Source organism: Rousettus aegyptiacus, unplaced genomic scaffold (assembly GCF_014176215.1).
Source record: "Rousettus aegyptiacus isolate mRouAeg1 unplaced genomic scaffold, mRouAeg1.p scaffold_m13_p_12, whole genome shotgun sequence".
NCBI classification, from domain to species: Eukaryota; Metazoa; Chordata; class Mammalia; order Chiroptera; family Pteropodidae; genus Rousettus; species Rousettus aegyptiacus.
Window position 1 is genome coordinate 33,002,294 of NW_023416287.1, and position 21,361 is coordinate 33,023,654.

The 21,361-nt window shown below is 35.3% G+C and overlaps 1 protein-coding gene across 3 annotated transcripts in view; it reads left to right on the forward strand.

Moving 5' to 3' along the window:
- Nucleotides 1-20,210, forward strand: part of MACROD2 (mono-ADP ribosylhydrolase 2) — a 1,752,897-nt gene extending 1,732,687 nt beyond the window's left edge. For all 3 annotated transcript variants that reach the window (XM_036229035.1, XM_036229037.1, XM_036229036.1), the window contains 3 exons: nucleotides 9,933-10,010; nucleotides 12,709-12,777; nucleotides 19,288-20,210. In XM_036229035.1, coding sequence (XP_036084928.1) covers nucleotides 9,933-10,010; nucleotides 12,709-12,770 — 140 coding nt within the window. In that variant the 3' untranslated portion in view covers nucleotides 12,771-12,777; nucleotides 19,288-20,210. The remainder of the gene's footprint in view (nucleotides 1-9,932; nucleotides 10,011-12,708; nucleotides 12,778-19,287) is intronic.
- Nucleotides 20,211-21,361: the final 1,151 nt, after the last annotated feature.

Below are 21,361 nucleotides of genomic sequence, written 5' to 3' on the forward strand. Positions count from 1 at the left end.
AATTTGCTAAAGAGAGAACTGTGTGGCATTTTATTTTTGATACTTATTTGTTCTTTATCTATAATGCAAAAAAGCTATTATGAATAAGAAGTAATAAAAGAAAAATATACTTTTGAACAAGAATAGCGCTTTCTTCTCTGAGATTTAATCTAGCTAAGCCAGACCTCTACTCCATTCAATCCTTCTCATTAAGCTTCATACATAACAGGGACTTGATATATATATATATACTGGCTGGATGAATGAATGAGTGAATGAATGATACCAGAGAAGAGAGAGGTGTGATGAGTTCTTGTTTTAACACATATTTTTATTTTTTAATTACATTTGGCATACAATATTATATTAGCTTCAGGTGTATAACATGGTAATTAGACATTTATAAAACTTACAAAGTGGTCACCACAATAGATCTAGTATCCATCTGACACCATACATAGTTATTATAATATTATCTACTATATTTCCTATGCTATACTTACATCCCCATGAATATTTAGTAAATTTGTACTTCTTAGATCCTTCCTCTTTTTCACTTACTCCCCCAAGCCGCGTGCCATCCGCAGCCATCACAAAGTTCTCTGTATCTATGAGTGTGTTTCTGTTTATTTTGTTCTTTAAATTCCACATGCTAAGTGAAACCATGTGACATTTGCCTTTCTCTGTCTGACTAACTCAGCACAATACCCTCTAGGCCCATCCATACTGTTGCAGATAGCAAGATTTCATTCTTTTCAATGGCTGAGTAATGTTCCATTGTATATATGTACCACCTCTTCTTTATCCATTCCTCCACTGAGGGACACCGGGTGTCCTCCCTATCTTGACTATTGTAAATAATACTTCAGTGAACATATGGATTCACATGTCCTTTCGAAGTAGTGTTTTGGGTTTCTTTGGATAAATACCCAGAAGTGGGATTACTGGGTCCTTCTTTGCATCTTGTTATAGACTGTTTTAAAGTCTGTTTTATCTGGCGTAAGTATTGCTATCCTAGCTTTTTCGTTTGTTTCCACTTTCATAAAATATCTTTTTCCATTCTTTTACTTTTAGTCTGTGTGTGCCTTTTGATCTGAACTGAGTCTCTTATAGGCAGAATATGTAAGAGTCCTGTTTTCTTATCCATCCTCTTTGGATTGGAGCAGTTAATCCATTTGCACTTAGAGTAATTGTTGATAGAGACGTAGTAATTGCCATTTTATTATTCACGTTTCTGATCTTTTTTATTTTTTCTTCCTCTTCTTAAAGAAGTTTCTCCAACATTTTCTATAATACTGTTTTGGTGTTAATGAACTCGATTAGATTTTTCTGGTCTAGGAAGCTCTCTATCTGTCCTTTGATTCTAAATGATAGCTTTGCTGGGTAGAGTATTCCTTGTTTTAGGCCCTTGTTTTTCATCATGTTGAATATTGCATACCAATCTCTTCTGGCCTGCAAAGTTTCTGTTGAGAAATTATCTGACAATTATGTAGGAGCTCCCTTGTAGGTAATTAACTGCTTTTCTCTTGCTGCTCTTAAGATTCCCTTTGTCTTTAACCTATGACATTTAATTACCTCCTTGGGTTAATTTTGTTTGGGACTCTCAAACTCCCTGGGCTTGTATGTCTATTTCCTTCACCAGATTAGGAAAGTTGTCCATTATTACTTCTTCAAATAAGTTTTCAGTTTCTTGCTCTCTCTCTTCTCCTTCTGGTACTCATATGATGCAAATATTGGTATGCTTGATGTTGTCCCAGAGTCCTCTTAACCTATTCTCATTTTTTGGATTTTTTTTCTTATTGCTATTCTGATTGGTTTCCTGCTACCTTAGCTTCTAAATTGCTAATTCAATCCTTTGCTTCATCTAATCTACTCTTGATTTCCTCTAATGTATTCTTCATTTCAGTTATTATATTCTTCATTTCTGACTGGTTCTTTTTATGATTTCTGTCTTCCTTTTTGTATTTCCTATCTCTTTGTTAACATTCTCACTGAGTACATCTACTCTACCCCTAAGTTCATTGAGCATCCTTATAAACAGTGTTTTGACCTCTGCATCTGGTAAATTGATTGTCTCCATTTTGTTTAGTTATTTTTCTGGAGCTTTGTTCTATTCCTTCAATTGGAACATGTTTCTTTGTCTCCCCATTTTGAATGTTCCCTGTGTTTGTTTCTATGTATAGCTAGGGCTGCTACGTCTTCCAATCTTAGTAGAGTGGCCTTTTGTAGTAAGTGTCCTGTGGGCCCCAGTGGTGTGGTTTCTCATGGTCACATAAGCCAGGTACTCTAGGTGTGCTCCTCTTATCGGTTGTATGCCTTACTGATGTAGTTGAGCCTTGGTTGCTGTTTGCACTTTGATGGGAGGGACTGACCCTCAGGCTGACTGGTTGTAAAGACTGGCCAATGAAGGGCTGACCCTACAGAGCAGGATTTGCTTTAGCAGGCTTGCGATGCCTGCCCAGTTTGCCCTTTGGGTTCATCATCCTTGGACGCAGCCCTGGGTGGTTGAGAAATTCTTGAATGAAACTGAGAGGTGATTCAGCTAAGTTTGTGTGCTTAAGGATCAGTGATGAAAAGATATCCAGAAGTAAATATTGAACTCATTGTTTCAGTCAATAAATATTAATCAAGTATTTATTATAGTCAGTTATTATCTCATTTGATCCTCAAATGTTGCGAGGAAGATATCACTATCTTCATCTATAAATGACAAAACTAAGATTCTGGATATAAACAGGACTTGCCTAAGATCACACAAACAAATTCAGAGCTTAGATTTGAAACCACCTGTGCCCAGCTCTAGAGAATTACACTCCATCCCCTTTCACTAATGGTGTCACTTCTCAGAAAGGCGGCCGGAAAGGGACAGTCCTCAGGTTCAGACTCTCTCATGGGTAATAGGAAAGGAATTTACAAAAATAAAACAATACAAAACGAAGGCATATTTAATGGAAAGAAAAAAATTATGGAGACTGGACTTACAGTTTATTAAATGGTATTTGTTGTACCGAAAGTGTGTAGTAAATCTTTGTCAAATACTACCTGATTTATTTGGCCACTCTTCACTTTGGATGATTTTTTTTTTTAAGAGTGTTTACTCCATGCACCTTTACATACTATTGCAAAACACCTGGATATGAAATCTGTGTTCTGATCAAGCGGCTATGTAAATAGATAAAACCATGCTATTACCAGGGACTAGAATCTTCTTTTTGACATTAAATTTATTTAGTTTATGGCTCTTGCAACCATATGTTTTGAAAAGTGATTTTTAAAATCATTTTAAATAGTGTTGGTGACTTGACTGTAAAGAGCAGTTTGTAGAGAAGTATCATTACAGCACAGTGTACCACAAAAACTCAACTTCTCTTCAAGTCTTGTACTTTCATTGACACTATGTTTTTCCTCCATAAATTGATCTTTGATTTCCTTTCACTTGGGTGGCACTTGGGTTTTACTCTTAGAAAGTGAACTTGGCAATCTAAGGTAAAGTCTAATTAAGCTCATCCCCCCTAACAATCAGTAGCTTAAAAAAGAATATAAATTGATGCCTATGCATGTGGAATAATAGCCTCTTTTCATTTGAGCTCATAAGTTAAATGTATTTGACAAATGCCCTAAACTCTAAGACCAGTTATCATCCATTTCAGTAGCAGTATGAGAGTTTAGACTTTTCATCTTTATACATTAGTCATTAGTTTGGTGTCTTTCAAAGTTTCACACATGCACTATTTGTAGTTCTGTAGATGATTTTAGGTGATGTAGAAATTAACATATTTATTATAATGTGTTAAAAATTTAGTATAAATCAAGTTCACAATCTATAGCTATAATTACTATAGGACAAAATTAAGAAGCAATATCAAGATTGAGTCAATTAAAAATGTATTATTAAGCATTTTAGCTATCATGGAAATAAAGCTTCATAACAAACCATCTTCAATTCCTGGGGTTTAAAATAACAATCATATATTTTTTTGTTCATGGGTATGAAGATCAACCACTTCAAGTCTGGGCCAGGAAGGACATCAGGCTGTGAGTTGAGCTCACATCATATGCTCTTCATATTTGCTGCTCCAGAAAGTATGTTCTTCTTGGGGAAAAGTCAGGAGTACAAGAGAATGCACTTTAAGGTTCTATTTGACTCACTTCTGAGATCACATTGGCCAAGGAAAATTCCATGGCCAAGTCCGTTGTCAGGAGACCAAAGAAAATTCCATGGCCAAGGCCATTGTCAGGAGACTGAGAAGAAGATGCTCATGGGGATAAAAGATAGGAAATGAACATTTCTGAACAATTATCTAATTCATTACATTAATAGTAAAGTTAGAATATAGATATAGCAAAAGTTTTTGATGGTTCAAGAATGTTTGCTTCAGGTTAACATCACTTTAATCAGTACAACTGAAGCCAGACAGGCCTTGCTCTCTGTAGCTGCTGTCATACCTGTGCAACTACACATTCAGAGAAATAATTGGTTGTAATTCTATTTCTTGCATGTAGTTTATTATCAACACATATCTCAAAAGAAAAACATGAAGGTTCCTCTAACATCTCTCCAAGTTTATATATTTAAAAATCTGGTTAATTGCATTCTATATACATCCCAGTATCTTCTCTTTGTGATGCAATTACTTCATTTATTACTTTTTATAATGCAGCTAACCTATGAAAGATTACCATGATCAAGGCTTTGAGGGGGATAGTTGCAATTGGTAAATAAAAATGAAAATGATACTGAATGTCCCAGATTATTTCTATTTTAGCATGTTTTATCTCCTGCTAGGCGCCCTGAAATGTACCTTTTGTTTGTGTTTCAAGCAGCAGCAATCGAAATGGGGGGAGGAACAGACAGACTGGAATAAATAGACTGTAGAAGCAATTTTTGTTTTGATCAGATTCTGTTGTCTATGTGAAATGGACTCATTTCTTTGAGGCACTCAGTTGCATTGCTCAGCAGGAGAGAAGCCGTTAGGGTAATAACAGTTCCACATGCATGTCAGAGTAACAAATGTCTATCATTCCCCTTTCTCTTTCCTAATACACCACACACACACACACACACACACACACACACACACACACTTTCACATAAATATGCCACGGCATGCACACATAACCATATGTTCATATTATATGCACACATATACATGCATGTATCATACACCCTCATGACAATAAATAAATAAATAATATCTACCAAACACATCTTTAGAGTCTTTGAAAGCAGATTTAACAAACTATACCTCACTCTGCTTATAGAATGTAGCAGTATATAGAGCTACAACCTTGATTTCTGTTTTTCTTCTCTGTCATTGCAGCTCATGCTAATCTATTTCAATACGGTGACACAACTCAAAAGTTCTTATGTAAATGCATTCTTTTATAAAATAATTAAGTTGAAAAGACAAAACATAGGGCAGAAACTTAAATATTTACTACTTCTGATTTGCATTTTGGGTTATACTTTCTCCAACTTCTTCCTTCTTCTCTTACCCAGCTCTTGCAAGTGTTTTCTATGCTCCTTCATAGTCATTGAGCATTGTTTAATTCACTAGCATCCTGACTATTAGAAAGCTACTCGCAATGTCAGAAAGGCTTCTCCATACTAATATCACCAGAAGTGTTACTGTTGATAGTAATGAGTTTAAGAAATTTCCTGGAAGACTCGGCCACAGATCCCATCACGAACAACAAATTTAAGAAAAAAAGTCTAGGAAGTATGTTTAAATAGTATTAGGTCAATTAAATTTTCTTCCATAGTAATCATTTTTTAAAATAAAATAACAATAAATGTTATGCTTTAATTAGTTCAGATAGTTTTTCAGAGTTAGACAAGGAGTTAGAACATTTAACAGTCATTTTAATAGTGAAGAAGCCAAGGCTTTTAAATACTATGAGATTTGGTAAAAGTTGTTTCAACAATTAAGTGACTGGCCAGGGTATCTTCTTCTGTGCCATATCTTTTTGTGTCTTGCTCATTTTCTACTAGAGTCCCTGTGTTCCTGTGCTGTATATATATATTGATTTCTTCATGTCTTAGTACAAGTCCTTTGTGCATTACCTATATTACAAACATATTTTTCCACTCTGGCTTATTTTGCACTCTCTTAAGGGTGTATTTGGATAAAATAATGATGCAAATTAATATTTTCCAGATTACCAGTCTTTCCCTAACAGTTACTGCTTTGTTTTTCCTGTGTAATAAAATTTTGCCTAATGATATAAAGGTGTTTTTCCATGTTAACTTTTACAGTTAGTTCTGTAATCAATCTGGAACTTATTTTTGAATAGAGCGATAACTATTCCTTCAAAGTAGGTCTACTGAAAACAAACTTCACTTTTTTCTATGAAAAATGTTTTTATTTCAAATTAAAATTTGAAAGAAGCTTTTGTTAGGTATGAAATGTTACATTGGAGATTTTTTCTTTTAACATTTTCAAGATGTCATTGCATTGTCTCTGGCTTCTACTATCTTTATTGAGAAGTCATCGATAAATATTATTCTTACTATTTTGAAGTTAATGGATTTTGATTTACTAGATAATTTTATATCTTTTTAACCTTGGTATTCAGTAATTTTATAAAGATTGGCCTACATGAGGTTTACTTTGTATTAATTCTGCTTGTGGAGCATAACACTCTTGAAACAGTGGTTTGACTTCTTCCATTAATTTTGGGGAAATTATCAGCCATTATCTTTTGAAATATTGATTTTGCCACATTATAGATGACAGACTCTATCATATATGTCTACTAACTATTTTTTATATTTTTCATCTGTACTCTATTCTTTATTTTTCTTCTAACCTAGCTCTAATCTCTTTTTTTGGCTGTGTCTAATTGCTACCAAATCCACCAATTGAATTTTTAACTCCAATTATTGTATATTTTTCACCTCTACAATTTATATCTTACTTTTTTTTAACAGTCTTTAGTTATCTGAGCAATTTCTTTTTCATGAAAATTCTCTAACTGGGCTTCCAGTTCTTAGACACATTAATTACTATTTTAAAGTTGTGTCTCTAATATCTGGATTTCTAATATGTCTCTATCTGTTGTATAATTCCCTTGGTTTTTAATGATTCATTCCTGTTCTTTTGGAATGCCAGGTAATTTTACTTTTTTATTGAATGCAGAACACTATGCATAAAAATATTATAAAGATTACTTGGGGCTCTTTTTCCAGAGAGAATTTATTTTTGCTTCTGAGAAGCAGGTAAAAGAGAGCTGAGCACTGTACTCTAAGAATTAAATTGATTAAAAGTTGGACTTTGATTTTTGTTTTTGTTTTGAATGTAATCAGAAACCTTTATTCTGGTCTTCATTATTCATTAAGCAATCTACTCCCACTTCTTTATCTCTGCCCCAAGCAGCAAAAGCTGCATCCAGGCCTAAAATAGAAGACACAAGTAGTGGAAGACCTTGTACAGAAAAGCTAACAGGTGAGATCTTTACTTATCCTGGGTTAGGTGAAGGAAGAACAGAGAAAGTATGTTAGTGTAATATTCCAAAGACTCTGTTCTTCAAAGCTGAGGCCTGCAACAGAGGTACTAGATAAAGGACATAAAACTATCCATCACAGGAATCTGGAAAAACCAAGCTGATGGAGTTCACTTTTCTAAAGAGTTGGTCTATTTCAAGTTCCTTCTTGTCCCTAGAGATAACCTTTCAGGATACCCCACAGAAAAAACTCTAGGTACTTATCAGGTAACTCTTTCTTGGTGCGCCCTGACCTCTAAGTGTTGTCCCTCCCTCCTGCCCCAGCCCCTCCAAACTTCATAAGATCTCTGGTGGTTCAGTTTAACTTTTTGGCATATGCAAAATATTGGACTCACCATTTTGAATCCCCTCAAGTTTTTGCTGCATTGATGTCTCTCTGGTAACTTAAAATAGTGTCATATGTAATCTTTCCAGTGTTTCTAGTTGTTTTTGGTAGGCAGGTTAGTTTACCTCAGGCAGAAACCCCTTTCTCTGTGTGATTTTAATTTGCATTTCCTTCATTATTAGCAAGTAAATCATCTTTTCACATGACTGTGGGACGTTTTTATTTTTTTATGAACTGTTTGTTAAGTTTCTTGCTCAATTTTCTATCAGATTCTTGATTTTCATCTCTATTTTTAGAAGCCCTTATGTATTAAAGACTATGATAAAAAGTCAACATTTTATCCTCAATTTGTAATTTTTCTTTTTTAAACATTGCTTATGGTATGTTTTTCCATTCAAAAATTTATTATGTTTATGTAAAGTCAACTATTTCCATTTTGGAGTTATTACTTCTGTGTTTTGAGGCATAATTAGCAAGAATGTTCTGCTCCCCAGCTTAGAGAAATTCTCCAGTGTTTTTCCTGTCTTTAATGAATATGTTGTTGAGCAATTGAAAAATGATCCACTTTCTAGAGTTGGCAGAGTGAGAAAGGATACAATGTGGTACTAAGTCCAGTTGAAAGTTTCAAGTTTTATTTTCCCTTCCTTAACCTCCTCTTCAAGAACTAATTGAAAGAACTTATAGACACAGTTACGTTTATGTTGTTCTTGAAAGACTTGGGAGCCTATAAGTCATTTTTTGTTTTCTTTTGTGTTGTACTTTTCCTGATTTCTCTCATCTACTCTCACATCATCAATGTTACTTCTATATTGATATCTCCCAAATATGCACATGTCTAATTCATACTTTTCTTCCTCAACACTAGATGCAAAAGCTTGTTCGACATTTCCACTTAAATATCCCAGAACTTCAGACTTCATATCTACAATGGCTTTCTTCCTCATTCCACACTTTCTTGTTTTATATGTCTTCAAGTATTGACCCTCTACCATTTATCCAGCCTGGTTCAGAGATTAGACATCTTTGAGTCATACTTCTTGATTGTAAAGTTCAGTAAATTATTACCAAGAGTGCAAGTTCTGTATTTGAAGTTATCTTCCTTCAAAGAAAGAGATTATAAACTTTGGATCTCTCGCATCCTTGCTTCATTCTCACTCACAGGCATACCATTAAATTTAATACAATGCAGGCTTGATAAGTATTCATGTAATAAAAATGAATTTAATCTTCTGTTTAAAAATTACAGAAATAATTGAAACTCTGAAATTATGGATTTTCTAGCATGTTATCTGTATCTGTATTTGTATTTTCAAATTCCCTGGCTTCTTAAAGTTGTGAAAACATAATAGATATTTAACTAAGAAGTAAGAGGACACTGACTGTCCTTTTGACTATCTGAAAAATTCCCCCCTGCCCCCCACACACATTCCCTTATTGCTACATTTAAGCGTGTTATACAGCTTCAGTCACAACAAACAGAATGACATGCCTCTGAAGCTGTGCAAATAGAGATCACAACAAAAATTAAAGACTGGATTTTCAGCTCTCCCAAATGGCAGTATTTGAGAAAGTCTCTTAGGGAAGCAAACTAAACCATTCATATGTGTTTAAACAAAAACCTCACTGTGAAGAGAATGAATCTTTCTCTTTTTAGGCATGCCTAAGGCAAAGTAGGTTTTGTTTTTATTTTTTATTTTTTACCCCTCTCTCTCCCTCCAAAGGTTAAGCTACATAAACTCACATATATACAAATTTCTCTAAATTTAAATTATAGGTTGTTCTGATTAAACCAAGTGTCTCTGCTTTCATGCTGCCAGATTTCTATTTTGAGAAGTTGTGTGTGTGTGTGTGTGTGTGTGTGTGTGCGCGCGCGTGCATATATATGCACACACATGCATATATATGTATGTGATTATCTCACAAATTTGAGAATTTAGAAAATGACAGCACTAAAGTATTCAAGAAACTCAAACCACTATTTCCTACTTTAACTTTTTCTGCAGAAGAAGTTGAATCCCAGGAGTATTTTTAAATTCAAGAGAGCAATAGAGAGTGACAGAACAATTGGCAGTCAGGCTGTTCTAATTCTCTATTAATCAAGGACTATCTTCTTTCATTCTTTCAGCTCAAGGCGAGGACACGCCTAGAGTTTCTGTGAAAAGCGAAGGCTCCTGCGACACTGAAAACTCTACAAGCCCTGATGGTAAGGTGCATACGTGATCTGAGCTCCTGCAGACTACAATATGGCACATTTTCTGAGTGTAATCTAGGATTAAGAGAGCTTTCTATTCTGTGAGTCAACATATTTAGTTAGAACTCGGTAAAGTTCAAAACCATTTTCTACTAGAAACTAATACAACTGGCAGGTTTTTAAAAACCCATGCTAGCTCAGTTTAAAAAACAACATTGTGCCTCTGTTCACTCGTACTTTGAAATACTGAGGCCACACTGCGTACTTTCAAGGCTAAATTGGACTGAAGTGTAACTGGTGAACTGGATGGAAATATCGCCTACTCCAAAAAGTGCTTGTTCAACTGTAATTCCTGCTCCTTCTGGAGCCCTGGCATGAGTCTGGGCTAAGGCTGTTCCTGGACCTTCATCACTTTACTTCACTGTATCACATCAAATGGTTTGGCTAAAAACATAGCAAGTCTTTAAAAGCACCTTAGAAATATATTTATAAAATCCTTTTTTAAAAAAATTACCATCTCATTTTGAAGGTATCTGAAGATTCTGAGCCTCAGCAATATGAATGTACTCTTACTCCCGTACAGCATACCCTTTGAAATGTCATTACTTGCATTAGAAAAACTGCTATTTGAGCATACTTGATTTAATAAATATTTAATTCTTCTGCTGCCCCACAGAGCTTAGGTGAACCAGAGTTGGTCAGTGATCAACTATTTATATACATCTTGCTGTTTATATACATTGTGCTATCTAACCTTCCCCCTACCCACTCTCCCTAAAAAAAATAGAGATTACTTTGAGGTGATAACTACCTTGGGAAAAATTCAGCCACTGGTAGAAGTTACTTGGTGATTTTAAATAGAATTTTCTACAGTACTTTGTATTTCACCATGCTACATGCCCTTTTGCACAAACTGATTTTTTTTTTTCACTCGTGGCCATATATTATCAAGGAGACTAATGTTTTTGAACATCAGATTTATCTATTAAAAACCACCCCATGTTAGTCATGCTCAGTTAAACAAAACCTGCCCCAGCCTAGTTGTGACTCTATAGACATAGCTCTTAACTAAGTTTTTACAAAGCATGTTCTGAAGAATAGCAGGACCATACGATTCTCATTGAGTAAAAGGAAAATAAATGTAAGAAATCATAAGTTTTAATACTTGTTTGGAGATTCACCATGCATGTTATAGGCTCTTAAAAGTCTCAGGTGTAAAGAAACTTATTCACACAGTTTAAAGTTGCTTTTCTCAAATTCAGTTAATAATAGGATGCTTTATAGTAACATTTATTAATAAGTTTTGGAACTAGTGACCCTTGGGTTGGAGGAAGAAGAAGAAAAAGAATACTCTATTTCATTCTGCATGCTCCCACACTGAGATGGGCAAACATATAATAACTTTGTAGACCAGGATTGAAAGTATACAGGTTACTCTCTTTATAAAGGTAGAATGTTATTCCTTCTTTAAAGCCTCTTTGGGGTGTGAAAAACAGCATCTGCCACTATTCTACTTGAGTTGAGCTTTCATGTTCAAGAAAAAGAGACTTGGGTTATTGATTTTGTGCAAATAAATGAAGGTTATCCAAATGAGAGAAAAAAAAAAAAAGATTTCTTTTTGAGCTTATAAGTGTTTCAACCATTATCTTTTGTGTCTGGCCAACCCAAAGGCAGGCAGGGAAGTGGGAAGCCTTTGTATCGAAAAAAGGGAAGGGTCAACGTATCCTCTGATTGGAGGTTGTTGGTATGAGGAAGCAAGACTTGGGCTAACCAAAAGTGGGGTATCTTAGGTGACTGGCTTGAGCACATACTTTGCTTTTCCTGGTTGGTCCTAAGTTGAAAGCATGGGGCAGAATATAGGGAACCTGGCAGTCCCTCACCATTCTGAGCTAATTGCTGCAGTGGCTATGGTTGGTTGCCCAGGCTGGTTGCTGCAGAGGTTTTAAATCTAAATTCTATTGTTACGTATGGTCTGGCCATTGTCCTTTTTATATTGTCTCTCAGTTTATAACATGGGCTTTGATGCTTTAAAAATATCAATCTAATTAAACCTACTGACCCTTGAAAATTTCCAAAGTGATTGCTATGCCTGCTCTCAGCTACTTCTGGACAATGGCAGTAATTATGCATTCTATTTTTATGCAAGTGCTCACATAGAACGATACACACAGTTAAGTAAAAGCACAGGTTTTGTTTCATCATTGCTGTGTGATCTGGTTGGATGTTTGGCTTTTCTATTTCATGGGGTCCATTGCCACTGCACCCACTGGCAAGTTTGCAGGGTCTGTTTTGAATTTCAAAATTGAAAACATAGCAAAACAAAGAGTCCTATTGACACAGTCATTTCAGAGGAAACTGCTTACCTCTACAGGTCAGTGATCTCTTTTGCTTTGTTTTCTCTTTATTTTCATAGACGTCTTTTAAGGCCTTTGAGTTTACCTAAGAATGGTAATAAATATACCCAAAATGTCAACCCCAAAAGCTGATATGAAATGACAACTCAGCTTTAACAGTTCAGTAAAGAGGTAATTTCATCCTCACCAGTAAAAATAAATAAGAATGTTCCCAAAATCTTAAATGAATGAAATGAACTGAAAAGAGGTATGAGATAGGAAATCAGAAAAGTATAAACTCATAGTCCATTTTAAGGTGTTTAAAAGATTTGGGTTTAATAAATATTTAATCTTTTTGTTTTCCTTTCTGGTTACAGTTGAAATGAATAGTCAGGTTGACAGTGTAAATGATCCAACAGAGAGTCAGCAGGATGATTAACTAATAGGTAAGTGCCCCTGTGGTGGGATTTTCAATTGATTAAACTGGCCATAGAAACTGTTTGTAAATGGCTTATTAGATTTCCCTCTGCTATCCTAAGTCCCATAGCATGGCTAAGGCTAAACTTTAAAAATCTTTAGACCAATGACACAGTGTAAGGAGCAAAGATTACTCCAGGAGCTTGCCATCTCTAAGGGAAAAAGGTAAGACACAGCATATTGGTTTTCTGAGCTTTGACAACAACAATAAAAAAATATTTTTCTACCCATCTCACCCCGTGGCCTCCTGGAGTGATCAAATTATTTCAGCAACGCCAAACTGATTCTGAAATATTACTTTTCCAAAAGTTACCTGCTGAGTTACTTTAGTATATCTGTTTTTAAGCACTACACTAAATCTTTGCCCCAGAGAATGTGTAAAGGCCCTCGGGTATGTTTGCACAGAAAGAAGCCTGTCTTAGGTCCTAACCTTTCACACCACTACCTGTGGATCTGTATGTCTGTACAAAAGTTTGTTGAGTTGAATGAGCCTCAGGGAACTCCCTAGGAAAATGGAAGTCTGGGCTAGATCGTGTTTAGTAGTTTTTCCAGACCAACACTAAATCTCTCAACAGAGACTGAAATATATCTAGAATGGTGAGTGGTCTGTAAAGCTTTTCCATATCTTGAGGCCTGGTGAGAAGAATTAGAGGAAAGAAGTCAGGCTCGCTATTCCAATTACTAGCTTAAAATACATAGCTGTGAAAAACCCCGTGGAATAAACTAATTGTGGGTCATCCAGTATAAGATACAAATGTGCTGACACCACTGCCTCCCAGCACCTCCCTGTACTCCTGTATTTTCTCAGTAGGTCTCTGTACTTTCCCAGGAGGCCATGCTGCACCAGACTCTTGAGCTCCTGCATCACAGAATAGTACATTTCGAGAATGTGTGAAAGTACACACACATCTGTCCTTCCCATCATGGTCTTGAACATAAGTTAAAACTAAATATAATAACATTTGCATAATACATGTATAGCATAGGACCACTAAAAATTATAAACACATGCAAATATGGTCTTATAAACATTTCTTCTATTTTCATTAACCTTATTTATGTATTTTAAATATCCTGCTAAGCTGAATAAATGATACGGTCGTGGCATGTCCATTAAAAATAATGAAGTGTTGCCTTACTTTTTGCCTTTTTGTTACCAACAAACTATAGATTTCTTGTCTAGATTTTTTTCTTATAGACACTATTATTTTCTTGTGTGATCAATATCTAGATACAGCACCAGGACAAATCTGTTTTCCTTTGTAAATGTCAAAATATTTTCCTCTACCATCAACCCAGTTTAAAACTTTACACTAATGAGTCGTCAAAACTTAATGTTCAAAATTATTTTAAGGAAATTCAATTTCAAGAAGAAGTAGTTTTCACAGGGTCACTTAGCTGATCAATGAAGTTCATATACTTCTAGTACAAAATTCTTTGATGACAGTTGTCACAGAGAACAGTATAACCTGAGAAACTTCACTAATTTCCACAGAAATATTTACACAGCCAGGTTTGTAAAGGTTATCTGGTAGATCAACAGGAAGAAAGAACTTAACCTTTAGTTTTGTGCATCCTACCTTCAAGCATATTAAAGAGCTATAGTGAAATTGAAGTAGAATTACAGAATTCCAAGACACAATATGAGAATGTTTCATGTTGTATAATTTATAATTGTAAAAAATCAGGGTTATCATAAATAACAATAAAGGAATAGATTAATGAACCAATAAAATATTCTGCAAATATAAAAATATTTTTTCAACAAATATTTTGGGGGCATGGAAAGATGATTATGGAATCTAAATCCTTAGTTCTAGAGAAATATGGCAGGTAAAGTATGGTTTTCGGGGTGGGCATTAAGAGGCCTTGTTACTTTCATTTTTGCTCACTCAGAATGCTTGCTCTTAGAATCCAGCCACCTTGTGAGAAGCTCAGGCTTTTCTATAGAATGACAAAGGCCACCTAGAGAGAGATCCTGGAAACTGAGAGGTCATCTTTGATGTTCTGGCCCTGGTGGATACCACCTGGAGCAGGTAAACTGCCCAGATGAGTCCAGACCGGATTATAAAATCATGAGAAATAATTTAAAAAATTGATGTTTTTAACCACTAAGTTTTAGGATTGTTTGTTATGAAGCAATAGGTAACTGAAAGAGTGGGTATAATGCAGAATCCCTCCCAATACACTGCTTAGAAAAGAGATAAACTATAACAAAAATATTTCAAAATACATAGCTCAACTGACATAAAAGCAAAGGTGGCAGAAGTGAAGAGGAATGTGAAAACCAAAACAATAATCTGGTGAGTGGAAGATGCAGCAGCCTTAATGACTACAGACTGGTTGTCAATACAGAGATAGGCCTTATGGCTAGGGATTGGGCTCCATTGCTTCCCTGGGGCCCTGAGCCATTCAAGGTAAGGAATTAGAACTGGTACCTCTACATATATATAAATCTGGGACTCCCAACTCCAGAAATTAACAAGGAGACTTGTGTCTGCACATGGTGCTACATGGGGGAAAGAAAAAGACTCCCATGATAAATAAAAAACACAAAAGCACCATGAGTTTGAAACACATTCATGCCATCCAAAGTCATATAATAACATATAAACTGAGAAAATAATTTAATAGTTGGTTATAGGTCCATATTATCCCTGCTGTAGGTAGCAAAATGGAAATGGAAATGTGAAATTATCACTTGGAGTTCCTACAGAAGAAAAAGATTTCTGAAGATGAGACGAGACTTAGAAAACACACAAGGAAATGATCCATCAAAAATGAGAGTTTGTGGGGAAATTAATACTGTAAGAACTTCAGAGAACAGAAAATCTTAAATATTTTATAAAATAAATACATTTAAATGACAAAAAGATAAAAAGTAAATATAAAATGATAAAAAAGAGCAACACTATGAAAAATTAACAATTTGGAAAAAGCAAATAAAAATGCAGCAATATAAAAGACACATGAGGAGTTATGAAGCATAAGAGAATAACCAAGATATTTTGTGTTCAATATGCATTCTAAATCGAGTAAGTAGATTGTCACTATTTGAAAGACAATGGCTGAGAATTTATCGAAATTGCTAATAGTCATAAATTGTAAGCAAAAAGAAGACCAATAAGGCACAAGAAGGACTTATATTTAAAATAAATCCACACATAGATACTGCAGAACACCAAAGAGAAAAAATTAAAGCAATCTGAGAGAAAGAAGAGTTACCCAATAAAGAAGTCAGTATTGCGTGGACAGCAGGCTTCCTGACGTCAAGAGTTTAGGTCAGAAGACGATGGAATAGTTGTGAGTCTTCAAAACATGGATAAAAATAATTGTCAATATAGAGTTCTACACTAGTTTCAGTATCATTTAAGAAAATGGTGTTTGCCATTTTGGGGGGGAAAATTTTCTACTCACTTTCTTTAACAGCTCCTAAATGTTGCATGACAATAAAAAGAAAATCGAGCCCAGAGGAAAGAGTAGGGTATAGGAAATAATTGTGACCCAAGAAAAATGGTAAACCCAAAGGCAAATCAAAATATATATGATTATAAATTTATAATAGTAATCAGTAGATGGTTAAAAAAAAACAGGGCAAAACAAAATTATTATTTATATACATTTTGTAATATACAAAGTAATACTACATGTTTCTTTATATGGATACATTCTTATAAATATAAATGTACGTAAAGGCATAAAAACATGCAAGTTATTGATTCACATTGATAATCAGGATTTGGTAATTTCTACAAAGGAAGAGAAATAGTCTTAATTTATCTGTAAATTAAATTATCTATAAATAATTAATCTGTAATGTTTTATTTTTAAGTAAAATAAAAATCATGAGGGAATTTGAAAAATATTAACACATTAAATCTGTATAATGGATATATTTTGGGTATGTTATACTATTGTCTTTAATTTTCATCATGTTGACAATTTTCATTTTTAAAAATAAAATTGATGATTATGTATATATGTATGTATAATATAGAAAAATCCTGTAGGGAAATACTTTATATATTAACTATAGAAGTTATTGTCAATGGAGGGATTACTCAGGATTCTTTCTTTTGCCTGCTTTTGGATATTTTAAATATTGGCTACAACAAGCACAACATTGCTTTTACATGCACACACACACACCTTGAAGAGTATTTTTTCAAAATAATTCATAGGATACCAAAATAGAAAGCTAGCTCAGAGATATCGGCTCCAGTTCTTTCTTGTAGAGATGTAGTAATTTAGTGATAGAAATCAGATTGACCATTGATTCCAGCAGGAGTTGGGTGAATAATTGGAAAGGGAACTTCCTGGGATGATGACAAGGTTTTATATCTTGATAGTGGTGTGAGTTGAATACGTGCATTTTCCAAAACAAATTGAAATGTGCTTGAGATCTGTGCATTCCCTATATGTGAATTACACCTTATTTTTACAAATCTGAAAAAAAAGAATATAGGCTATTCTAAGTCATGGTATCTTCTTAGAGTTCTGTCATAGGTGAAAGACACAGCAGATAATAAGTAAAATCTCAAAGTGGTGGTATAACCATCAATGACTTTTGCAAGTCAACATTATGTAAATCATCAGGATTACTTCTGTGTCGAGCTCTGGGAAATAAAATGTGTGAATGGGCCTAAAAAGGGAGGACACATCAATTCAAAGTTAGGTTTTTAAGAGACTACTTGGAAGAGTTGAGTTAATTGTCCCCATCGGCCGAAGCAAGTTGTCAGTGTAGCATACATCATATAAGCAGTGACTTGCTTGCTTTTTAAAGATATACTGTGCCAGCAATTACATCTCAGATACCCAAAGTTCTATTACTAGAGAGTGAGGATCCTCTCCCAGTGCGTTGTCCAGGTTCTTATGTCTCAAACAAAGAATTGAGCAAGACACCAAAATACAGCAGAAAAGAAAAGCTTTTTTTAGAAGGGAAAGTACTCTTCCGGACATGGAAGCGGGCCTGAGAAAGAGAAGCATGGTTCAAAAGGCCTGGTAACAAAACTTTCAGGGTTTTTATCCCTTTTTGCTGTGGGTGTTACTTTTCTTAGAGGAGTGAGCTTCCTTGATTGACAATTAAGATTGACAGGACTCAGTGATTCATCATTTTGCTTTCTGAGCATGTTGTTCCCGGAATTCAGTCTATTATAGTGATACTAATGAACTTCTGGAGATATGCATCATATTATAAAGATGATATAATGAGGCTTAGGTGAGTTAAAGGTTGTTGCAAGTGACTGGCTTAAACTGGTACCTAATTCTCTCTGCCTACTGGTTTCTTTGTGTGAGTTAAAAAATGCCTTTTGTCTTGCTTAATTGTGGGCAGATTAGGGCATACTACTTCTAGGATAGCATGACCTCAGTGTCTTTGCAGGCAGACCCAAAACCCCCTAACTTTCCTGCCTAGCTCTTTTCTAACAGCCATGAGCCCCCTTATTATTAGTATGGATGTTGAGGGACAGGAGGTCTCTTCTTCCAATCTGCTTTCTGCTGAGAAGAGCAGTAGTCCCTGCCAACAGCCGTTTCATGGAGCTCTTTCCCGTCCTGCCTCAGTCGGGGTGGGGTCTTGGGTTTCTTGCTGAAGTGCCACCTGAGTCCCTAGACAAGGAAAAGACGATACAAACTTATCATTTAAATCATATATCTATTAATATCTATTACTGATTTACCTATTAAACTGAGTAAAGGGAAATAGGCTTGGTTAATATATTTCTTAAAGAATAAAAAAGATTTTTGGCCTAAAGTCCCTTCCCCTCTCAGACTCTACTGGCCCTCTCTGACTTAACATCATTTCTGCTTAATAATGGGCTGATGACCCTTATCAATAGCCAGAGGATCTGAGTTGCCAGGGCAATTATCAGGATTTGAAGGAGAGGGCCTTTTTCCAAAGAAAAGAGGGCAGAAAACTTAACTAGATTTACTAAAAAGATTAACTCTACAAGAGATGTTCCATTTCATTTCCTACTAAAAGATTAAGAATTTTACAAGTGATGTCCCTTCTCACTATGATAGTCAAATAAGATATTCCTAGGCCTCTTTGAGGGATGAGAAATATTTAAATGGTGGTACCGGGTCCCATTTACCCATGGTTTGCTTTCCTGGTTTCAGTTACTTAGAGTGCGATCAAAAAATATTAAATGGAAAATATCAGATATTTTGAGAGAGACCACATTCACATAACTTTTATCACAGTATATTATTATAGTTGTTCTATTTCATTATTAGTTATTGTTGTTAATTACTTTCTGCATTAATTTATAAATTAAGCTTTATCATAGGTATGTTTGTAAAGGAAAAAACAACACATATAGGGTTGGATACAGTCCACTGTTTCAGACATCCACTGGGGGTCTTGGAACGTATTCTCCTGAAGATAAGGGACAACGACTGTATTAAAAAGATAGTCCTTGCTAAACCTATGAAGATGGCTTATCTAACAAATCTAACAAATGGTTTCTCCCTGTCTTTGGCAGGGGTACAAGACAAAGAAAAGGAACAGAGAAATGGAAGAAAACGCCAGTCCTCAGCATTACCGCTTCTAGTGCTGGAGGAGAGCAGGAAGACAGCAGCACTGCTGGGAGGGCGGGGTGGGGGGAGCGAGTCCCACGGAGGACTGGGATCCTTTGCGCTAATTCCTCCAGCTGCATTTTGTTCTGTTTACCTTTGGAAAAAGAAAAAAAAAAATAGTTTCTTTTCATTTGGTGGGGTGACCCACATTAACATATTCTTCAGGCTCTATTCCTGTAATTTCTGTCTTTTCTCTCACAACTTTGCCCCAGAGTCATGGTTTAACATTCATATGTGTATCCTGGGCCCTGTCTGCTTTCTCGGTTATTTCACAAAGCTGGTCTTATGGCGGTTTCTTCAAAGAAAGGAAGGAAGACAATTGTTTGATAGGCTATCGACTAAATTTCTAGAATCACCAAGCACGATGTCGGTATAATCCACAGACAAATGAGGCAGGATAAAAAATGGGCAAAACTCTCAGGAATCATTTGGAAAAAGGTCAGGATAATGAATTGAAAATGGTCTTTTCTTCAGGGATTTCCAAAGTACAGTTTTGTTCCACGTGGTTAATAAGAAAATAGAAGCAGGACTTAATCCAGAGCAGAGTACAGAGGTGAAACAAGGAAGGCAGACCCTAGAGTCCTCAGGTCTCTCCCCTAAGGCGCAGGAGAGCACAGCTTTGACACCCACTCTCAGCAGAGCCTGCTTGGTTCCTGAGGTCTTTTTACCACGTGCTTCAGTATGGAGCCTCCCAGTGAGATGCAACTCTGCAACACCTTTAAAAGGGATGGCACTTTTCTAGGTCTTTTAATAAAGAGAGGGGCTGCTGAATTTATGATTCAAACATATGCCTGTGAAATTGAAAGTTCCTCTTGAAATCTCTCTCTCTCTCTCTCTCTCTCTCTCTCTCTCTCTCTCTCTCTCTATATATATATATATATGTATATATATATAATTTTTTTCTCCCCATAAAAAACCATTTTATCTTTATCCAAGGTTTGATGGCTCACAGAGCAGATTCTCACTTGAAGTCAGAGACAATTAGAGGTCTTGCTTGCAATTTTGGCTTTCTGGTCTGCTTTTAGATGATGCAATTTGCTCATGCCAAGTCCAAGGCTCATATAATAACTGGTCCCCTCTCCTAGCAGATCATCGATTGCGGCTTTTAAGGGGAGCAACAATACTAATAAGCTAAGATGCCAACGGTAGTGTGGGCACAGGGATGAAGGGCCCAGGAGGAAATCAGAAATTGTCACGAATGTCTATCCAGGAGCCAACATGAATGACCCTCACGAGGCAAGATAACTACTTCCTACAGCTTCCCTGCGTTCTAAAACTATTCTTTTTTTTTTTTTTTCTGTAGAAACTATTATCATTTCTTGCATATCTTCTTAAATCCATCTTTCTTAAAAGGGCTTTAGAATGTAACTTATTTATATATTTTTTTCTTAGGAGAGAAAGAAAAGCAATAGATCCAAAATGAGTATTTCTGAAATAAAAGCATGTTCTGCTTTCTAAATTTTCCATGGAATTCTTCAGTTTTGCCTTTTCCTCTATGGGTAATTTACCTTCTTACCTTTCTATGAATTTTGTGTTGGCCTTTCTGAATTTGCTGCCCCAATGCATGACTTATTCGGTATATTGGAATCCTCAGCAAGTTATAGTTCTGCATATGTAATACATTTTAACATTCCATATATTTTTTTAACCCAACAGCAGTGCTATTTAAGTGACCTCATGATTTTGGAACATGGCCATTTCTTCTGCCATTTATTCTTAGTCCTCTCCTGCCATTAGATACTACTTTCTAAAAACAAACACACAAACAAACAAACAAAAACAAAGAAAAGCTACATTTTACATAATTCAAGAAATGATGCCATATCAGTACTAATAGTTTTTATATTTTATGTCATCTTAATAACTTAACTGAAAGTCACCATCATTCTTTTAAAGTACTTGACAAGTGTAATCTGCTAGGAGCACAAACATTAGTGCTACTCACGCTCAGTAATGAGTTACAGTTCAAAACACATGAGG